This window comes from Dicentrarchus labrax, unplaced genomic scaffold (assembly GCF_905237075.1).
Source record: "Dicentrarchus labrax unplaced genomic scaffold, dlabrax2021, whole genome shotgun sequence".
In the NCBI taxonomy this organism is placed as follows: Eukaryota; Metazoa; Chordata; class Actinopteri; family Moronidae; genus Dicentrarchus; species Dicentrarchus labrax.
Genome location: NW_026136713.1, coordinates 14,128,646 through 14,150,177, shown reverse-complemented (window position 1 = coordinate 14,150,177; position 21,532 = coordinate 14,128,646). Strand labels below are relative to the sequence as shown.

The 21,532-nt window shown below is 40.5% G+C and overlaps 1 protein-coding gene across 4 annotated transcripts in view; it reads right to left on the bottom strand.

Annotated features, from left to right (window-relative positions):
- The window catches only part of unc5a (unc-5 netrin receptor A), a 124,426-nt gene that overhangs the window by 48,143 nt on the left and 54,751 nt on the right, over positions 1 to 21,532 (bottom strand). For all 4 annotated transcript variants that reach the window (XM_051419111.1, XM_051419112.1, XM_051419113.1 and 1 more), the window contains exon 2: positions 14,235 to 14,450. In XM_051419111.1, coding sequence (XP_051275071.1) covers positions 14,235 to 14,450 — 216 coding nt within the window. The remainder of the gene's footprint in view (positions 1 to 14,234; positions 14,451 to 21,532) is intronic.

Genomic DNA, 21,532 nt, shown 5'->3' with positions numbered 1-21,532 from the left:
AGAGTGGCTGAGTTCATGAGTGAAATGACCTTACCATTGTATGATGGAGCTTTCTGCAAAGTCTTCAGGCAATGAAGTACAATGCAAGCTATTACTAGATCCACTGGGACACTGTGCTGTGTTATTCTAAAGACAAGCTTATTTACACATGCACTGCACCCCATTCAGATGTGAAAAAATAACAGTAACACTTCACAAAAGGGACGAAGTCACACTGTGAGAGACAAGAGCACAGACATCTTTGTACTGGGGGGCCTGGGGGTAGAATGAATTTCCCCCTGAGCCAACAGGGGCTCAACACACACAGGGTAAACATCATTGGACTCAATCCTGGGTGAGTCGATATTGGTCTTGTCTAGTGCGGGACTTTATTTTTCTCTCTCTCACTCTTGTTTTCGCAGGCTGTGACCTCAATTCCATAGGGGTCATTTGCTTATCAAAGGCAAGGACTGGAACTTGCAGGTCCTGAGTGTGTGTTCATTGAAACCAAGGAAATTCAATTAGGCGGCATCCCTACTGTGTGTGAGGCTGGGATTCATCAGTGGATATAGGAGGATTAGGGTTGGGTGACTCTACATCAGGGGATTGCACCATTTCAAGGGAGAGAGTTCACAATGGTTGAGGGGAGACATCACAGATGAACGCTTTTAAGAATGCACTGTCTGCACATCCTGGCAACCAGTCAAAAGCATGCTCTAAGTGTTTCATTTCCTCCTGTGGTTCTTCTTTGTACCGGATGGCATCAGTGTCATCCCCAGCACCACTCGTGTCCAGAGCTTCTTTTCAAAGAATCAACAATGTGCTCTTCCTCGGACCAATTACTTTACCTTTACTACATGAAAGAAATCCTGACACCAGTTAAGGCTGTAACAACATAATTTTGGAGCTAAACAACTTGTTGAAATCAGTCTAAAATTACAAGTACATAATAACCTGTACAGTATTTCTACGTGTAAATAATCCAAAGTTAACCCCAGGTCACAGAGCCAAGGGCATAACTGCTTTATCATCAAGTCTCTAGACTTTCATTACCATGTAAAGCAGTGAGGTGATATGTGGCCCATGCTACCTTACGTGGAGAGCTGAGAATGGCAGGTGGTGCCATAAGCGTTTGTCTCCAAACAAGGATAACGTGGCCTTCTGAGTGAGGCATGGCTCTATTAAACAGCAAGAGAGATGAGAACAGGAGAGGGAGGGGGATGAAAACAGAAGCCCTGAGTTCACAGGGAATACAGTAGTCAGGCCTCCCATTCAGGGATGATGGTGAGGTTGCAACTTGAGTCAGTGGGACAGCGTTCTGGGTCAAGGCTCTGCCTTCGGTTATGACCATCTTTTCAAGAGCCTCTTTTGATTGAGCTGTCCATTTTCCACAATGAATGCACGCTGCAAGGCCCCTGCTGATGCTCTGAATGTCGTTACAGATTATTCATGGCTGACAAACCGGCGAGCAGGTAGTGCTCCAATCAATCCGGCTAAGTTCAGTCCAATGCCACTCCAAGGAGACTCAGGTGGAGCCTCGACGGTAGAGGGAGAAGAGTAAATGGTACAGGACAGAAGAAACACTAATGAAAGTCATGGACTGTTTTGAAATTCTGCTTCTGTGGAAGAGCAAGTCTCCTTAACCCTTTAAGTGTTCCCACACAGAAAAAAACGGATTATCTAATTACGAGCCTGCAACAAATAGTAAAAATTACCATTAAAAAGGTACATTCAATTTCTGTTTTAGTTTTTATTTCTTTATGGCCATTAAATATAATCATTAAAGATAAATAAATACAATGAAAAACAATTGTTCAAATAAAAATAACAAAAATAATCTACACTTGAATTATTGTAATTAGTTAATAGTTAATTATTAATTATTGGAACAATTCATTTTTTTTTTTTTTTTTACAATTAATGGACATCTCTACAGATTAGTAGGGGATGTTTTTTCAAAACTATTCTAAAGTCAGATCTTAAAGTAAACAAAATAAAAAGAATATATTATAACTGACTTCAACCATAAACAGGAGATTGAGACATGCCACCAACAGAAAAGGTGTGGTTCTGAAAACAGCAGCGCACCCCGGGCATGCTTTGGGGCTTAACACACTCAACCAAGTGCTAAAGATGGCTTAATCACGCAGAAAGTATCTCAAAATGTGCTTTACCAAACGCTACATAAGTAAAGAGTCAATTTACTCAGACGTCAAATGTACAGAGCAAAATGTGACAGGACACGATTTTGAGTGAAAATCCTTTAAGCTCAGTAGAAGAATGATATACACATTTGCATGCCCCAGAAGAGTGATATCTTCACTCTGCAAGACATTTCACGGCCATATTTATCACTGACACAACACCATGCCAAGTGTGCACAGGATTTCACAACAATGCAGCATGCAGTACACATAAATGATGCTCAAATTGTGTTTTTAGTTGCACAGGTGTTCACAGGTTTGGAACGTGATAATGAATTGCTGCTCAAAACTTCAGAATATCTTTTCCGTGTCACTGAGCATAGACGTCACATGCCAGACGTTAAAATGAGGTTTCTATTTATATATTACACATGTGTATCTGGTCACCAGCTACCAAACAAAAAACACAATTTAACTATTTACATCAAATGGACATTAATTCAAAGCTATGGATTTTTCTATTTACACTGTCCCTCCATAATTAGTTTGCCTAACCTTTCTTTAATAGCGCGCGCGCACACACACACACACACACACACACACACACACACACACACACACACACACACACACACACACACACACACACACACACACACACACACACACACACACACACACACACACACACACACACAGCTGTGATTTACCACAGTGCCCTTACCAAAGTGCCCTCGTTGTAATTACTCTCCATCCAATATCCTGACCCTGATTGGCAAGAGCAGAATGTTCTATATGCCACAGTCTTCAGGCTGGGAGTGACTGGGACCTGCTCCTTTATCTCCCACACACACCTTGTCCTACCTCGGATGAGAACACGTCGGAGGTGAAGGCCCTGAGCACTTTGCTTCTGCTTCCATTACATTCTGCAGAGTGGGAGGATCTGATAGAACGTTACCCACATGAAAGCCCTGATAATTTGCTCAGGCTAACATGTCTCTCTCCCCCTTGTCTGACATGGCCTTGGGCACCAAAGTAAATAAGGAAAACTGCTTCAGGTAAGTCAGCCTGGCTCCCATCTGGTTGCCGAGTGCTCGATGCCATACAAATTGCATTAGGGTTTTCCCCTCCCAATTCACGAACGGTTGGTGCCTCTTGGGCCTTTGGCCGGCAGTGCTGTCTGAGTTAGAAGGCAGAGGTTTTTGGTAATCCAATGAAGGTGTGTGGGCGAATGTAAATATTCAGCACAACAACAAACAGCATTCAGTAACAGCCTGAGGGAACATACAGGCTACGAAAGTCTTTCTACAAAAAAAGACTTTCTACTTTGACATACTAAAATTCACGTTATAACAGCATAAACCATTTGAGGATAATGACGTATGATGTATAATGTTTGTATAAGTATGAATGTTTTACTAATTAGGTCTCCAAATATTATGTTATATAGAGCACTTAAACTGGCATCTATCTTTAAAATATCTGGTATTACATCCACAAATTGCCAATTCACAACTCTCTATTTCTCTTTGTGTTTGTAACTGATTTAACCAATAAGACTGTTCCATTTTTTGGAATACAGTGATTAATTGAACTAATGATTATTTCATACAAAGTGTGCAGTGCACAATACATGACAATCTTGCAGAGGTTCAGAATATTTTATTTTACATCTTTCAATAACACTTCAAACTCAAGTTATTGCCTTTGCTAAACATTCACATAGTTTAGCACTTTACCATTACCATGCCATTGTGCAGCCTTCCAGCCTTACAAATACTGAGGAAAAAAGGACAATAACCAGGGCTGATGAAGAAAAGTCAAAGCCAGACTGCTACTGCTGCTCTAAGCCTCATGACAATACTCCGGATAGTCAGTGTCAACATTGTGCTGTGATGAAGATACACAAATGTTGTGCATCTCAGAATCAATCTTTCCTGAAAATGTGTAGAACAAAACAATACTCTGAAGTCTTACCTACCACCCTTGCACCAAGACACACCAAAGTTGTCCAGCACACAACAGCAGCTGAAATGGGACACACTAGATACCCTCACATAAGCAGTATTTTATGATATAAATGTGAAAATGGCTAGAAGAATAAGAACTGGAAAATGTTCACAGCCTCAGTCTGTAATCTGTTTAAATCCCCAACTTGGTCACATGATGTTGAGTCTACATGGTTCCACTGTGGACCATGTTGTTGGGTCCAGAATCAACTACAATGTGACGCACGAGGGGTTGAGGTGCTGCAGACTGAACACGGATTGAGCCTTTAAATATTAATTTCTTTGTTTGAATGTGACTGTATTCATTATTAATACAGTAGATGCAAGAGAGAGAATTGTGGACTTTATAAATAACCTGACACTGAAAATTGAGAAAGTGGAGTGAAAGTACAGAGTGGACCCCTGAGTTTGATTTGGTTTGATATCAAAGATGCCAGATGTTAGGGGCTGGTGTTGGAATAATATGCACAGATGCAGCAGAGATTATAAACTTGGTTAAAAAGGAGAAAATCAAACATAATTGATGATCATAAAAGGCAAGAGATTCTCAAAAAAAAAAATCACAAAAACAGGCCGCAACGAATCTCCATTAAATTTCCCATTACTGATTAATCTGACAATTATTTTCTTGATTAATTGATTACTTCCTCTAGAGCCCAAGGTGACACATTCTCATTGCTTCTTATAACCAACCAATAGTCCAAAACTTTAAGATATTCACTAAATAAAGAAAAGCAACAAATCATCACATTTGAGAAGCTGTAAGAAATGTTTACAAATATATAGTATTTTTTCAAAAGACAGCAACAACATCCAAAAACCTGTTTCCTAAAGCTTTTTATTCAATTTTAAAATATGTACTTTTAATTGTCCTGTGATTGAATATTGTGAAATAAGTCTCTGTTCTTTGACTTCCTTTTAAATACATGTTTAGTTGAGATCTCTTAAAAAAACAGAAAAAAGAAAAAAACAACAAACATGTTTAGAAAACAAACTCTTAGTCTAAAATAAAGTGAATGAATGAATTATTAATTTGAAATAGCATAAAATCCTCAAGATTGCGTCCCGATGGCTCCCAGAGCAGGACTGCTGCTCTTGTTCTCAGCACGCCTCATTGAACATCCGCTCCGATGAAAAGGTTTCCTCTAACACATATGCCGTCGCCTCTGCATTTTCTTTTTTGTGTGTTTGTGGTTGATGCACTGACCACACGATACTGAATCCAGAAGTGTTATATGTGGGCAGGAGCATGCTAGTAATTGACTTGGGTTTTTATTCCCTGGAACATGAGGCAGAACATATTTGCCTGCTTGTTTTTCACTCCGTCACCCACCTGACCCAAAGTACAGCAGGTTGCATATACAGTCAAGCCACTGTAGTAAAAAGTACAATTTAGACTATACAGGTTTAGATGCCTTTGGATATAAAAGTACTATCTCAGCTGCAACTAACCTCTTATTTGTGATGTTTCCGGAGAAAATGTTCTGTGCCCCTTGTCATACATTACACAGCACTTCATGAGGAGATTGAAGCTATTCTTCTTTCCCTCACTAGATAAAATAGTCTTTTCACTACGCCACCACTATCCCATACCCAGGACACCCTGCAGCTTCTAGTTTAAAAAGGAGGAGAGCAGTGAGTTGATGTTTGTTCGTGGAGTGTGTAAAATACCTATACTGAAAGTCTCCTTGGGGCCAAACACACAAAGCATTAACTGTCAGCCATTGAGTTCCTCTGCCTATCAAAAATCTCCATGGACTATTTAGCTGTCAGCTCCCTCACTGCACCTCCCAGCCCCACTATTTTTAAACGAATTTGAGCAGAGCAGGTGTTGATTGACACCGCAAACTCCCACTCTGTCTCCATCTGTCAGCAGAACACTCGCGTCTTTGATTTCCAAGGGAGGTGGAGGTAAGTTGAAAGATAAAATTATATTACAGTAAAAATGTAAAATGAGAAAAATATCAAAGTTCATTGGCTATAATCAAAACAGCAAGGCACGGAGGAACTTTATTGGCTCTTCTCTGCTCTATTCTGAATCCCACCGTGTTAAAACGGCACATTTGGAGGCACATTGTGGAATGCAAGCCCATTTGCAACTTTGGCCTCTATTTGCTCCGCACAAGGGGCCTGGGTAATGCATGTGCTGCATTTCATTGCAGCATACAGACCACATTTTATTCAGATGTCTCGGCACGGAAAGCTTAGAACTACGGTTATACGATTCTGAGCAAATATTTCCATGTAGCTCTGAGGAGCAAGCCGCTTTTCACAAAAGGTACACAGATTACTTTGTGCCTGTGGAAATGTAGTTGAAACTGCATTTTACTTATCATTCCTGCTGCAAAGCTAAAATACTGAACACTATGTAACAGGAAAGAACCAGTCTAACCATGTATTATTATTTAAAAATGATGAATTCAACATGATCACACAGACTTTTAAAAACTTCTGTTGCACATACCATGGCTCGCACTGCAAACATCAACTACAAATGTGGGCTTGAGGGACTGTATTGATAACACGTGTCTTTACCAGACAGGGTAAATAAATAACTTGAACTGTTGTGAGAAAAAGATCCACTAAGACTGCTGAATGCATTCCAACTTCCAGCAAGGGCACAGCTTTTGTGAGACTGACAAATACAAAATTACTTTGGAGAAAGCAAAGCGCGGGGCTGACGCGGGATATGTTTTGGTGGGAGGACAAAGGCTGTGCGCGTGGGAGATTGAACGCCAGCGTTGTTGTTTGACAAATGGTAATTATCATTCACTTTTGTTCCACTAATTACAGTTAATTTTAAAATTCATAATTCCTGCATGTCAAGACCAACTTCAGAGGAACAGATCCTACATACTCCAAATTTCCAAATAAAAATACGACTTACACAAAGTGGGAGAAACTAAAAAGTGTGGCCTTTATATGAGTATTTTCGGTAAGATCAATCAACACAGCTGGTTCGGGTTTTAATTCTGCCTGCCTCACTTTACTCCCACTGCTCCAAAACACACTTGCAATTGTCTCAAGGCCAGACAAACACAGGGTTGAATTAAATCCACTTTGACTCCTTTCTAACTCTGAGGTGTGCTGCTTTGCTTTGAGAAAGGTCCCCGTCCACACACACACACACACACACACACACACACACTTTGGACACTGCGCTGACCTGCATGAGAAACCTAATAGAACACGCTGGCAGATGTGTCACGGGAACAATTCACCTTGCCATCTGTTTTTCGGTGCTTCATCGCCAAATCCTTCCCTCTCAGTCCAGCAATCAAGGACAGAATGAAATACAAGTCCCATTATGGGGAAGCAGCTAATAATGCATTATCAATTAGTCCCCTTGGCTACTGATCGATGCTTAGCAGGTGGTACAAGGCCATTTCGTTCATTTAGGACTATATTGTCCTCGTCCCCCCCGATTCTCTTATTTCCTTCTGTTCATTAGATTCTGGCTCGCAGGCCTATCAGGTTTTGCTTAAATTGCAGCAGGGCTGTTCTTCAGTATTCCATTAAAGATCATGTTTAATCACTGCTGTGCGGCCCCAGCGCCATTAGGAAGACTCTGTCCTGAATTCACCTGAATTTTGACGACAACAAAATGACAGTGAGCTGTGGCGCTTTCACATTTTAATAAATGTCATTCATGTTAAGGGACCTCCTGTAAGTCTCCTGTAAAGGTAAGGGTATTTATCAGCATCCATGTTGTTGACCTATACAGGACAGGGAGAGAAGAAAAAAATGTGTAATACAGCTACAGAGCGAGGGGGTGGAAGTTGGTTTGAGAGAGGTGATTGGCTGCTATAATACCACGGATAAGTATTGAGGTATTAAAATAAAGGTTACAGATCATTTCAGCTAAGCCTAGCTTATCTCCCCCTTAGATCAGAAATTAAATATGTCATCACATTACAATCCAGCATCTATCAATCAGAAAATACATATTTTATACAAATGAATCCTCGCTGGTTTGCAGACACAGGGGTTAGCCCTGTGGTGCCATAATACATTACTAGTTATATTCAGAATGTGATAGATGGTTTTAAAAGATTTACTGACTACGTCATATGTGGTATTTAGACTTCAAAGGATTGACAGAGGACAGATGCTGATAAACCTGGGGGTTATGGATGGGTTATATTCCTTCATAGGGGTTTGAAATATGTGGAGTTATAAAAAAATATATATATATATTAGAGTTTATTAATATGGTGTAGATCTTTCCACTGTAAACTCTGAAAAATTCACTTTCATAAAGTACAAGGCAAATGTGTAGCATTTGATTATTTTCTCCATCATCTTCTATTTTCATTGTAGACGTCTTGTCGACATCCGGTTCAATCAACAAAGAAAATATAATCTTCCACCCATCTTTATAAAGGCAGTTGCCAAGGTTTATTGAAATAGGAATGTGAAATGCATGTATTTTCCACCTGAGAGGGTTTGCTGCAGGGGTGACAATGCGACGCGTGGATCAAAATCATTTCCATCAATGCTGGCAGATGAAATGCAAACACAATCAAATCAGTCTGGCCCATACAACAATCCTCCGCTCAAATGCCAATCTCCCCTCTCCTCATCATGTGTCTGATGAGAAATCATAGTGTTGGAGAATCTCCTAATCTATGCAAACACACTGTCAGCATTGATTTGTTCGGAGGGGATATGTCTTTATTAGGACTCACCAGACGTCTCCGTTTCTCCAGTTCTATAAAGGATGACCTGAGAAAGACACCGAGCCGGCCAGGGCTTTGGAAGCAGTCACAGCCATAACAATTGAGATAAGTTACTGAGGACAGGTAATGAGAACCGATAGACTCAGGGATGGATCGATATCAGACATTGATACCAAGAGAGGAAGGACAAATTGTGACATCTCTTTCCTTTTCCATGTTCAAAGGAGCTTTGAGACAAGTGCCCCAGTGTCTGTATATGTGTGTGAAGGGATACTGATGTGTGTGTGTGTGTGTGTGTGTGTGTGTGTGTGTGTGTGTGTGAGTGAAGGGGGTCCAAAGCGTTCACTGAATACAAAGGGGTGTCAGTAACTCAAACTGTAACTGCGCAATACACACAGTCAGCTGGAGTATCTCCTTTGTCTTTCCTGCACTGAATCAGATTCGATAAACAGACCTGTCTGATGAGGGCAGAGGTCACATCTGCTGTAGACAGTTATCCACATGTCATGTTCTTTACCTCCTGAGCTTCGACTACTGAGCCATCTGACTGAAACATGTCTGCACTTCAGACCTGGGTCAGTTATTAATTTAAAACCTTCCAGTTACCTTGACGTTCGGTCTGAGTCTGCTGGGAGTGAACATGGACGGAGTTTGCCGAATATTGCTTCTGCTGTGCTGGGCCTGACCAGTTAATCTCTGAAACAGCCACATTTCTGATATCGCTTCAATGTGGTTCTGCCGCTTGACGGTGAAGGGATTATCGATTACGGCTTCTCGTTCTCTTTGATCAGTTTGTTTTCTCATTTGATATCCTTTAGTAATGAAAACATGCACAGAAGTCATTAGGACTGTGGGAATCCCTCGACATTCGCCGCGTAGATATCACAGGAGCAGAAGAAAAGGTTGCTTCAAGTACATTGGTGATCAGCCGTGCATTCGGAAACAGGCAGTCTGGTTTGCCTTTCAACTTATAAGTCTTAAAATCTGTTTCTCACACACAGGAATGTATTAGATACAGCATTTTTTAAAATAATGAAACAGAAAATAATCATTAATACTATTATTTAAAAAGATTATGAGCATGCAGAGGGACTAATCTTGTTAATATCACTTATTAGCTAGGACTGGGTACAATTGTCTATCACAGTATGTGTTATTTTATACTGTAATATCAATGTGTTGTCATGTAGTAATATTTTCAAGAAAATTAAACATTTACATCTGTTTTTGCTTAATACAGAGATAAATGATTAAATGATAATGAAAATTTAAGTCCTATGTTGCCAAGAAGCAGTCCTGCTTAGTGAAGTCTAATACACCCAGGTGTTAAAGGGAGCTCAGTATGAACAATATAGTAGACAAATTCATATCTCACAGCACGCAGAATATATTGCTCTGCACTATTTGAGGAAATTAGAATTTAAGTTATTCTATTCCATAGATTTAGCTTTTATTATTTTTAACCTTATTCTGTTCCATTATGTGGATGATTCATCTTTATCTTTGATACTGTAAGCATCTTGAAGTGCTTTTCTGTATGTTGCTCCTTCTGCCTGAAACCTTCTGCAGTTACTGTAGATATAACATTTCTAGATTTGACCTCTTTGTGTTTTCAAATCATTGCTGCAGAAACTGAGTTCCCCCTCTGGCCTGATGTTTTGTGATATTTTAGAATTTACACAGTTGTATTAGAAAAGTTATTCATGCGTTTGTTTAATTCAGATTTTTTGGCATACATCCGTCTCATGTTGTATGTCTCCAACTCACCGATACTGATGCCTATCTTAACCATGGCATTTCAAATTTGACTTTTAATTTTAATGAGCCCTTCCTCAATTAATTAAAATGTTAAATATAAATATTGTTTAACACTTATTTTACCCTGACATGTTTAATTGATGGTTAACAAGCAACTTTATGGGCTGAGAAAATCCTGCCGCTCCAGGGTTTGTGAAGTCTTTTAAAAAGTAATTAGACAAACTATTGTGGAGCTTACAGCGAGACTGTTTTTCTTCATTAATGAAAAAACTCACAGATGCAGTGGCAAACCAATAGCCCAATTCTACAGGATGTTCACCTTTGTGTACGAGTATATGGATATTATATACCAATAACATATTATGGAAACATTGAGATATTATACATCTGCCTCTTCATGCCTAATCAAACTGTATGTGTGCTTCATGGTTGATGGGCCACTCATCCATCAAAGAGAAAGAGAAAGATTATCATGTTGAACAGAGAACAGCAGAACAAATGTGCACACCATCTCCAGCAGTGACTCTTGACTCTGATGTGCCTACATGCCATTTCCATTATTTTATTGTGGGAATTAAGAGCATTAACTCTGCGCGCAGCTCCACTTTAATTTACATAACAAAGGAACAAGGATCCTTGATGAGAATCCAAATCAGTTTGAACGCAGCAGCCAATGAAACTGGAGCTTTTTGACGGCTGTTAGCTGGTCACATGGGTGCATGGTATTTACATCTCTGTCTTTGTTAATGGAGGAAACAATCGTGAATTCTGCTCAGTGTGAAGCATTGGAAAAAACAACCACTCAGAGTCAGGTGGGACATTTCTCAAACTTTCTTTTAGAGAAATGGGCTATTTTGAGAAGGCAATTTTTCACTGTTACACCGGGTATAAATTGTCAATCAATTTTTGTCAACTTGGGTATGTCTCCAAACTCCTCAGTCCTCCCTCCTCAAGGCATGATGTTGATATTGGCCAGCTTCTGGTGTGACAGAAATCCTGGTTGCTTGGCAACAGATACGAGTTTAGAGTCCGGTGTGACTGTGACGACCAGGGTGAGAGGACAGCCTGACAAGCCTGTACTTCACGCACAAGCGCATACGCACATACGCACATACACACATACACACATACGCACATACACACAGTTGGATGTGTGTTCCTCATATGTTTCTTGCAGGAAAGGGGGGGATTAGACGGAGCCATCAGTAAACTCCTCTGGGAAGTGCTGACATTAAACAGCACAAGTGTTTGAGAGATCGATGTGGGTACCTTGGAGCAGCCATACCTCTGGACAACCATGTGCCCTTCATAACTGCACAGCCCCACATATGACACATTCATCATCAAAGGCAGCGGGAACACAGAGTGATGTGGAGAGCTGCGAGGAGGCCTTGGAACTTCACAGAAAGACAGAACTCCTCCACTGCTGCAGGGGTCCATGGCACCCAGCATGACAGATTTCATAGACAAATAAATACTGACTATAACGGCTAATAACCACATGGCAAATGGTTCATCATCATTAAATGTTGGCAGAGCCCTGTTGCATTGGTAATGTGATGTTCCCATAAACTCAGTTGCAGTTTATGGGGCACATCGTGTTCTTGACAAAACTTGCTGTTTGCAAAACGCAATTCATAGTCACCGTATCAAAGTTAAGCAGGCAATTCTGCAATGTTTCCCTCTGCGAGCTGCATACAATTCAGAAATAACATATCATACAACCTGTGTTTAAATAACCAGGTTAATCAGAGTTCATATGCAATGAAGAAACCAGTATTATTAATTTACTTATTTTGACATGAGTTACAGAAAAAGCTTTTTTTTGACTGTACAGTGACAGCATTATGTCTGAACTTCAAAAATGGTCAAATGTCCAGCAGTGAAAACAGACTTATCTAAACTTCCACAGGCTACTTTTCATTTTAGTTTCAGTTTGACTTAAGGAATTATTTTAAATATTCTCTTTGCAATGATTTTCTTTCTCATTTCATCCTGCCACTCTGTTGCCACACTTTCCTTCTTCAGTCTTTTGTCATGCACATGCGTACTTGTAGAAAGCAGATAAGAAACCTGGTTACCTGTGTGAAATGCAGAGAAATCAGCGTTCTTCAGAAGAAACCCGCCCGGAGAAACCAGGTTTCTCTAATCGGCTACTCCGATTATGGAAAGCAGGTTTCTTGTTTACGTGCCATTTAAGATATCATCTTATTGGAGAAACCTGACTGTAACCTGGTTACTTAAGTGCATATCAAAACACTGACTGTAATACAAAAATAGTACAAGTTTGCTCACAAGTAATACAATTATTATGTACTTTTACAGTATGTCACGGCTTTATCTTTACTTCTGGCTAGTACATTTTGACCAGTTATTTAAAAACTTGATTGTTGATAGTAGAACTCTTCATGAAACAACACCAGAAGGAAGATAGTATAGGGAATTGGTCTAATTTTATCAGTGTTGACTCACTGACAATCTCTACTTAATGATCCAAATCCACAAGCACTCCTTTGTGTGTTGACTTACTATTCTCAAAACAGGAGCTACAGTTAATGTTTCATACCAATTTATTGCCATTACTCACAAGAGCCTGGATCCAAAATGACTCAAGCATCCAGAACTGTGACTAATACACAAGGTAATGACATGACAACAGATTCTTCTTCCACCTGTATTCAACACAAACTCGACTTGGAAGTACAGCCACATGTTACTCTCTTAACTATTACTACAAAGCGAACTGAAGTTTAAACAAGCCTCAGTATGGGAGAGTATTTGTGTTAATTCATAAACTAGATCAGAAATCCTCACCTACAAAAGTGGTTGAATTGTTAGATACCCCCCTTGACATTTTTTTTAGGCAATTTATTCCTACATTTGGTGAGCAGCTGCATGTTAATTCCAAACCCCTGAAGACCAGATGGATAAAATGTTAGCACGGTGAGCTCTTTATCTAAAAAACAAAGGCAAAGCGTGCATATGAATTGATGCATTCCTGCTTACATTTCTATTCCCTGCTTTGAATATGTTACTTTTGTGTTTTTGTGAGAATGTGTGCAGACACGGATGGGTGTGTCCGTCTTCTTTAGTGTAGTTCTCAGTTGTTGTTGTGTCCATTATGGTGATAAATCTGGGCGTGCATTTGCATGTGTTTGTATGTGTGTGTGTTCCCGCTTCCCAGAAAAACCTGTCATTTCCACGGGTCTCGTTCCCAATCAGTTGTCAGGCTGTGAATGGGTGGTTTGAATTTGCAGATCGCTGCTGAATCACACCACATCAGTGTCATACATGTTTATGACACTGATGGCGGAGGCGGGGGATTGCAGCACAACAGAGAGAAAAACAAACAGGTCTCCAAGGTGATCGAGAAGATTTCTGAGACTGAAACCAACGTGCTTATTATGAGACAGGCAGGCTAAATAGGCTGGAGGATGAGCCAAGAGGCTGATGGAGCACAGTAATCACTGGCAAATTGCAAACCTTAGTTTCAGCATGAAAACACTTTACATAATGCTTCTATGGAGTTGTACATATCACACATCTGCAACAAACATCACCCAAAAAACAGTGAAAGCACTGCTCAACTCAGCTGAAAGAAAGTGTAATAATATTAATAGCACTGTAACTAATTGTATTAGTAACTAATATTGTTGCGTATGTACCTGTGGCTGGGTCAACAGTCCGCTCAATCAAGTGGTCGTCCTGGTGAACCCACTCGCCGTTGCACTTGAAGTAGATCTGCGTAGCTGGGGTGGAGCGGCAGGTCAGCGTCACCGGCTTGTTCTTCACAATGTACTCGTCCTCTGGCTCCACCAGGAAGTGAGGTAACAGGTCCGAGAAGGCGGCAGGAAGTGTTGCTGTGGCGGCGTGCTCGGAGCCTTTAGAGAATAAAAGAAGCAGCGGTTATAGAGGGATGCCAAATAAAACTGAAAACGCTTTTAAGTTTTCAAGTTGTCATGAAGGCAGGAGCTGAACCTCTCTTGCTTTGCCGTCATGACAGCTCGACTAGTGAGTGAAAATGCAGCAGATACCAAAAAATCTAGTGCAGAGATTCAGTGTCCTTGGTGAATTGCAACTCATACATGTGCATATGAAAGAGGCAGACAGAGACAGATGGACGGAGCGAAAAAGAGTCTGTATGGAGGAAAGTTGGCAGTGACAGAGCTTGGTCTTGTGAGTTCTTGGGGTAGTGGGGTTCATGGCTTCACTCCGGCTCTTAATCACAGCCCTTTAACATCATCGCTGATGGACCGACAGCCATAAATCCCATCTCGGCGACTAGGCCACTTCACACTCTGTTATACGGCTCTTCAACCAGGACTCTAACTCTGCCCACATTAAGCAAGACAGGGCGAGAGGCAGAGGTGACTGGCAGCCAGTTACACTTAAAATCACTTCCTATATATAGTAGATGTTGTTTTATTCCTCCAGAATCGAATGACATGTAGAAGGTGTGGGGAAAGAAGAGGGAAGATACATCTCCACTGTGCGGAGATACAAGAGCTGTCCTTCAGGGGGACAAACCTACGATTTGCAGCAAACTTTGCAAGCGCTGAAAAATGCTTAATACAAACGCTGAATGACACAATGGAGCCTACAGCGTACACATCCTTCCTCTGTGAACACAGTTTCTCTCTCTCTAAACATATTAGCCTTGCGCGAGAGATAGCAAGAGGACACGGAACTGAGTAGAAAGAGGGAAATAACCTCTTTACACCACCAACACTCGGGGGAGACCAGTAAATCCCAAAATAAAACCCCTTTAAAAGGAGTGTAATATTAATTTACTGCCCTGAATCCAATATGGCTGACAGACCAGGCATTAACAACCTTCTCCATCACTCCCTGTGCAGCAGGAGAGTATGGGAGTCCACATCTCTCATAATGAAACAGCAACACTCACTCTGACCTTTCCCTCCTCTCTTCCTTTCCCCTCCCTTACCCAGCCTTCGTTCATCTTTGCAGCTTGCTGATGCCCAGGTCAGGGATAATATTACGTTGTGTCATAAACACCTATCTTTGGATAAAGACATTATCTGTCAGTTCCTCCCCCACTACACATTATATTAATGTCTCTCTTTCTTCTCCTATTTTTCTTTTACCCTTGTGTGCTGAGTTGCTAATTTATCAAGATGAGATACAGTGAAGCATGCCACTGCTGCTGCTGCTGAACCCCATTAATGTTTCGTGTACATGTTTAACTCTTAATGAAAACTAAATGTTCTGTGTCCAATGAACGACATAGATCACTTGCTGACACTTTGCCTTTTTCCCCATTTTCCAAGCACATTTTCTTATTACAACACATTTGCAGAGGAGAGAATGTCATTAATATGGCAGCTCCCTATTCAGGACAACACAAACGCCTGACATTTTTTACTATGTAAGCGAGTGTGTGTGAGAATGGTCTCATGGTGTTGAGGAAAAGGCCACAGTTCATCATGAATAGTGAGTATAATTGCTCTAACGGAGAGCCAAAACTTTGTTAATAAACAGTGTGGGACCAGTAGGTCAGGTTGTTTGAAAGTGTGTTGGTTCTAATGATGGCGGCTTCTTCTAATGGGCCAGCTTCCAGCTTTGTGACCACAGCCATTAGCCAGCCGGGCTGACCCTCTGTACTCCCCGCAGACTGAAGACGACGGCTCACTAAAACAGTGGGCGAGACTCACCTCACACCTGCCAGGTTAATCATCTCATAGAGGACAGATGATGTTGAAACTGAGAGTGAAACCAAAGCCACCTGAGACACTGACGAGTTGCGAGAACGGCTTGATGAGCTCCTGATGTTGTTAACTCGCCGCTGGCTTCTCATTTGCAAGGGGTCACATTCAACATGAACTCTCAACTTTTGATGATGTTTCCAATTTGTGTTTGTGTGTGCACGCTTGCGTGTGTCACAAGGGGTGGGGGTTAGTCTTCCATTTTAGTACATGCACTTTAGGTTAATGAGGTTAAATGCGTAATTTCTTTAGAGAAGTAAATTGTCATTTTATGGGAGGGCATTCTAGTCACGCACTGCTTTATATCAAACCCATAATGGAGGGCTGATGCGTAGTAAATTGGCTTAGATTATTGTCACGACACAATGTACTTCAAAGTCAACGTGCGCGCACACACACACTCACACACACACACACACACTCACACACACACACACACACACTCACACACACACTCACTCACTCACTCACACACACACACACACACACACACACAGGGAGTATCAGCCACTTAACAGACTTCTTGCAGGTCAATGCACAAATCAAATAGACATACAGCTGCACTATGGACACTGCATTAGATTCCACTGAATGTGATTGTCTAAAACCACTATTAATTGTCAAATGCATCTGAGTCTATTACAAGATCATTTAGTACACACACACACACACACACACACACACACACACACACACACACACACACACACACACGCAGGATGTTAAATGTCTCCCTTGTTGATCATTCGGCCAATCAAGATGACTTAATTGATGCAACATGCTGGATGTGTTGCTGGGGCCCAGTAATCATTACGCAACTCATGCAAACATTTTCATGAAACGAATCCAAAATAATAATTAAAATCTTTGTACTTTTTAAAAAAGAAACACATCTGAGGTTGTGACACGATATTTGTGTGCAGCTGTCATTCTCTCAAGAGACAATTCAAGTGACCTAAACACACGCACACACAAACACAGAATCACACACATATGCACAAACACAACAAGGGTGCACCAGGTGTCAGTGTGCTGAGCCATGATGTCCAGGGCATATTCTCTGCTACACTCTCCCCATGTCTCATCTGCCCAGCTGACCACATCAACTCCCATGTCAGGGACCAAGCACATCCACAAGAGGAGGAAATGAAGCATCTTTGTCAGAAACTCTCAAAAGTATATATTTAAAAATACATCAGAAACAGTTAGATTCCTGTAACTGCTGTAACTATATACGCACGTACCAATGCATTTTAGAGAGCATGCCGGATTAGATTTTCACAAATGTTGCAGCTTTGTAAACGTTTTTTGTTACCATTCATCTTCAATATTTCATAATGATTTTTACTTTAATGTCACTTACTGTATATCTTTTTTGTATACACAAAAATGTCAAGTCTTATTTTGAAAGGAAGTTCCTCATCCCCACTTGTCCTCTTCTCGTGTCAGTGTGCTACGTACTGTCGACTTGTGTTATCGCCATTGTAAAATAAGCATTTATTTTTTAATTTCACTCCTTATTATCTACTTGGGGAACAGAATTGCTGAATGCACTGCAGTATGAGGATGTCAGCAGGGAGAAAAGCCATAGCTGGAGAGAAAATAACCCTCTTTTGTGTTCCTCCCTCATGGCACCAACACATCGTGTGCCCTTTGGAGCCAATTACACTTTTTTTTTTCTTTTTACAACGTCATGTCCCCAGAGGAAAGCATCATTGAGCAATCACTGGGCATAATTTACATCACAGTGATGAACAGCAGCTATAACAAGTGTTTTATGACACCATCAGCGCCTTACAATGTCCTCTGAAATTAATTCAATTAAAATTACTATCCAGAATATTAAACCATTTTATGTTTAGCTGCCATTAACAACAAAGCCAAGACCAAATATGTCACAATCACTTTGTTGGTTGATGTTTTTCTTCACAGTGCTTGCATTTGTTTAAGCAGCATTCTGGATGATTATTTTATGCCATTGAGTATCTTCATTTGGTAATCACTTTAAATATAATGTATGTACACTGTGGTTCTAGGCACAGGAGCATTGTTCATGTATAGTTTGAAATTCTGTCAGTAAGTCTCTGACAACATAAAGGTTGGAAGTGATCCAACACAGGGAACGAAGCAGAAATGGGATGAGTAAGAAAAAAAAAGCTCCTTCCACCATCATATATAATCTGGAGCATGGCTGACTGATGTATGTTTGTCCCCAGATGACAAATATTTACTCCTCCACATGTCTGGGATTCAGAATACATTTTTCAATGAGACAACCATGCTTCAACAAGCACTCCTTCAACCACACACACTCATTCTCTGTCAAACACACACACACACTCCTGTACACTGTACACACGCATTTAATGGAGCTGAAACACACCAACTAGAAGCTAAAACAAAAAAACATGCGCACGTACGCAAAATATAGACCGCAAGCATGCAAAAAAGGAAAAAGTTGCTCACAAACAGCTTTCTCTCGATCAATGAGAGACGCAGAATTATGCATGCAATCGAAAATGCAGGTTTGCACAGAAATGCTCAAACAACAACATATTCAGATACGGTACAATATCCCTGGTCATTAAGGTTGGTGTGAAAAACAATCAATCACTGGCACTGAAAATACACTTGTATAAAAACAGCTCAGATGTATTAAACATTTAGGAGAGATGGCACCCATAGCAACCCAAACTTAATCACATCACGTTTGCATCTGTAGTGAAGGATACAGAGAGGCTTAAAAAAAAAAAAAGTCAGGGAATGAAGGACAGAAGGAGAGGAGGGGACTGGGAGGACGGTGGTGAATAAGTAAATCAGTCTCACACATGCCACATGTGACGTTATTGCAATCTTGTCCAATTTAAATGAATAGAAAATTGGCTGCTAAGCATGTACATTGATGCAGGGCTGTACATCTGTGTGCATATATTATTTCAGGATACTAATACCACGCTGCCTACACCGCTCCCTGATGAGAATATTTCCATGATAGATGCACTCCTGGAGCTCAGGTCACATCATTGCCATCAAAAGCTGTCGAGATAAATCATTTCTACCCAAACAGGAAGCACTTTGAATGATTAAATGCTGTTTTTCTAGTCGTGCCATTAAACAGTTTTGCCAACAAAAGAAAAAAGTTTGTGCTGTTAGTTGTGCAAATATGATGCACAGCAACACCATTAATGGGCATAACACCTTTGAACAGGAGCTTACACATCTGCTTATTCTGGTTTGTTGATATTTTATTTATTACATTTTTCCTGTCATCTATTTGAAGCAATACCTCAGCAGGGGGGTCCAAGCAGGGAAGCAACTTCGTGCCGTCTACCTTTGCCACCAGCGCTGACACTCCCCGACACCTTCTCTTCGCTCGTTTTTCAAGGCGACGCCGTCTTGAAAGGCACATTTGCCTTGAAACCTATGAGACCATTTTAAGTTCTCGTCAATGTCAAAGAACTCACATGAGAGCTGTGTGTAAGTGACAGAGCCTGCATGTGTGTGAATATATTTGTCAGTGCCGATGCACGTGTTTGTGCAAATGTGTGTGAATAAATGGCTGAAAGTGATGTTTAACAAGATCAACAGCTGGGAGCCTGAATTTGTGTACATAACAGTAAGAGTGCTAACATGAGACAAATGTATCTTTCCGATTTAATACTTATAAAAGGTCAGACCTGTGATTCAAAAACCACATTCCTATTCTTAGAAGCATCATTAACATCGTGCGGACTAAGACTCTCCAGATTGGATGGAATATTCATATTCATCACTCAAGTGCCACAGCTGATGCTTTGTCCCCATTCACTTCCAGATGTTTCCATAGACAATCCAGTTTCATGCCTGAATCAGCCTCTCAAACTCAAATCAGTTTTCTATAGCAGTGGTTTAATCACTGTGACTCTCCAATAAACTCTGTATTGTGCACTGCATAATTCAGTGACTACACTAACTTGCATATTTTACTCAAGTTACATATATGATGTCCCCTTTCATTACAATTCTTAGGGCATTCCAAATTAAGTATGAGAGCGTTTAGCTGCCTAATGAAAAAATACACTTTTGATCGTGGCCTCTCCTCCTCAAGAGATGAAGAGCTTAGTTTAAACTGAAAATACATAATTCAAACCCAGAGCATTGCAAAGATCAAGTTGCATTATTGGTTAGAAATGTGCTCCTCTTTGAGTGTTTGTGTCTAAAAATAATTTCTGGTATTCAAAACAGCATATTAGGCAGGGGAGAAATCATTCTGAGACTTGCATAACATCTCTGCTTTGTAAAGCTTAGTTTAGCTATTTAATGTTTGGTATCTTCAGTGTATAAGGTTACTTCAACCAAGAAAATATTCAGCTGGAAAACAACACACAAAAAAAGACAAACATCCCTCTGCAGAAGTCATTAAAAATGAATTCATCTCAGGAGGCTATCGAATATTTTGAGATATTCACAGAGCATAGTAAAGCCCGTACAGACAAGAAACACTTGATAGATTTAGTTAATTTTAGAGGTAGATTCAAAATGCCTTGCTGTAGCAAAACTCTGGATTTAAACGTCTCAGATTCTTCAAAGCTTCACCTGTTTGGCGGTTCTGTGCATGATGTTTTTCAAGAGTCACAGAGATTTAAACACATTTTGACTTAATAACTACATGCAATCCTCAAAGGAACTGAAGACATCCTGAGCTGTCAGGAGGGGCAGACGCAGTCGCAGTCTTTGCCTTACATGGCACGCACATGCTCATGGATTTGTCGTCCCCTTGCGCTTAGCCGGAAACGAGGTTATCCAGAAGCAAGTTGATTACAGAAGTCAGCACAGGCATGGGAAGAAGCAGAAACGCAGACAGAGAGGGAAAGGAGGCATTCTTAAATCTTTGAAATGGATGTTAGGAAATAATGGGAGGAAGGAGGAAGGAAAAGACAAGAGACAATTTAGATTACCAAGTTAATCCTTTAATTACCGGATATGCCTACAGCTAAAATGAAAGGTTTCGCACACTGCATGCATGCATTTTACAACCGCGGAACAATACAAACTGCAGAGAGTGAGGCAGCCACAATAATCAAGAGCCATAAACCTTAAAATAATGGAATGTCAGTATCACTGGTAATCTATATTGTTTATGATGCTGCAAAAACTGAACCAAACACTACAAATTGCAATTCAGAGCTGAAATGAAACTCGCTCCACATCCCATTTCTCATATTACAAAACATTGTTGCTTTGAGAGCTTTACAATTAGA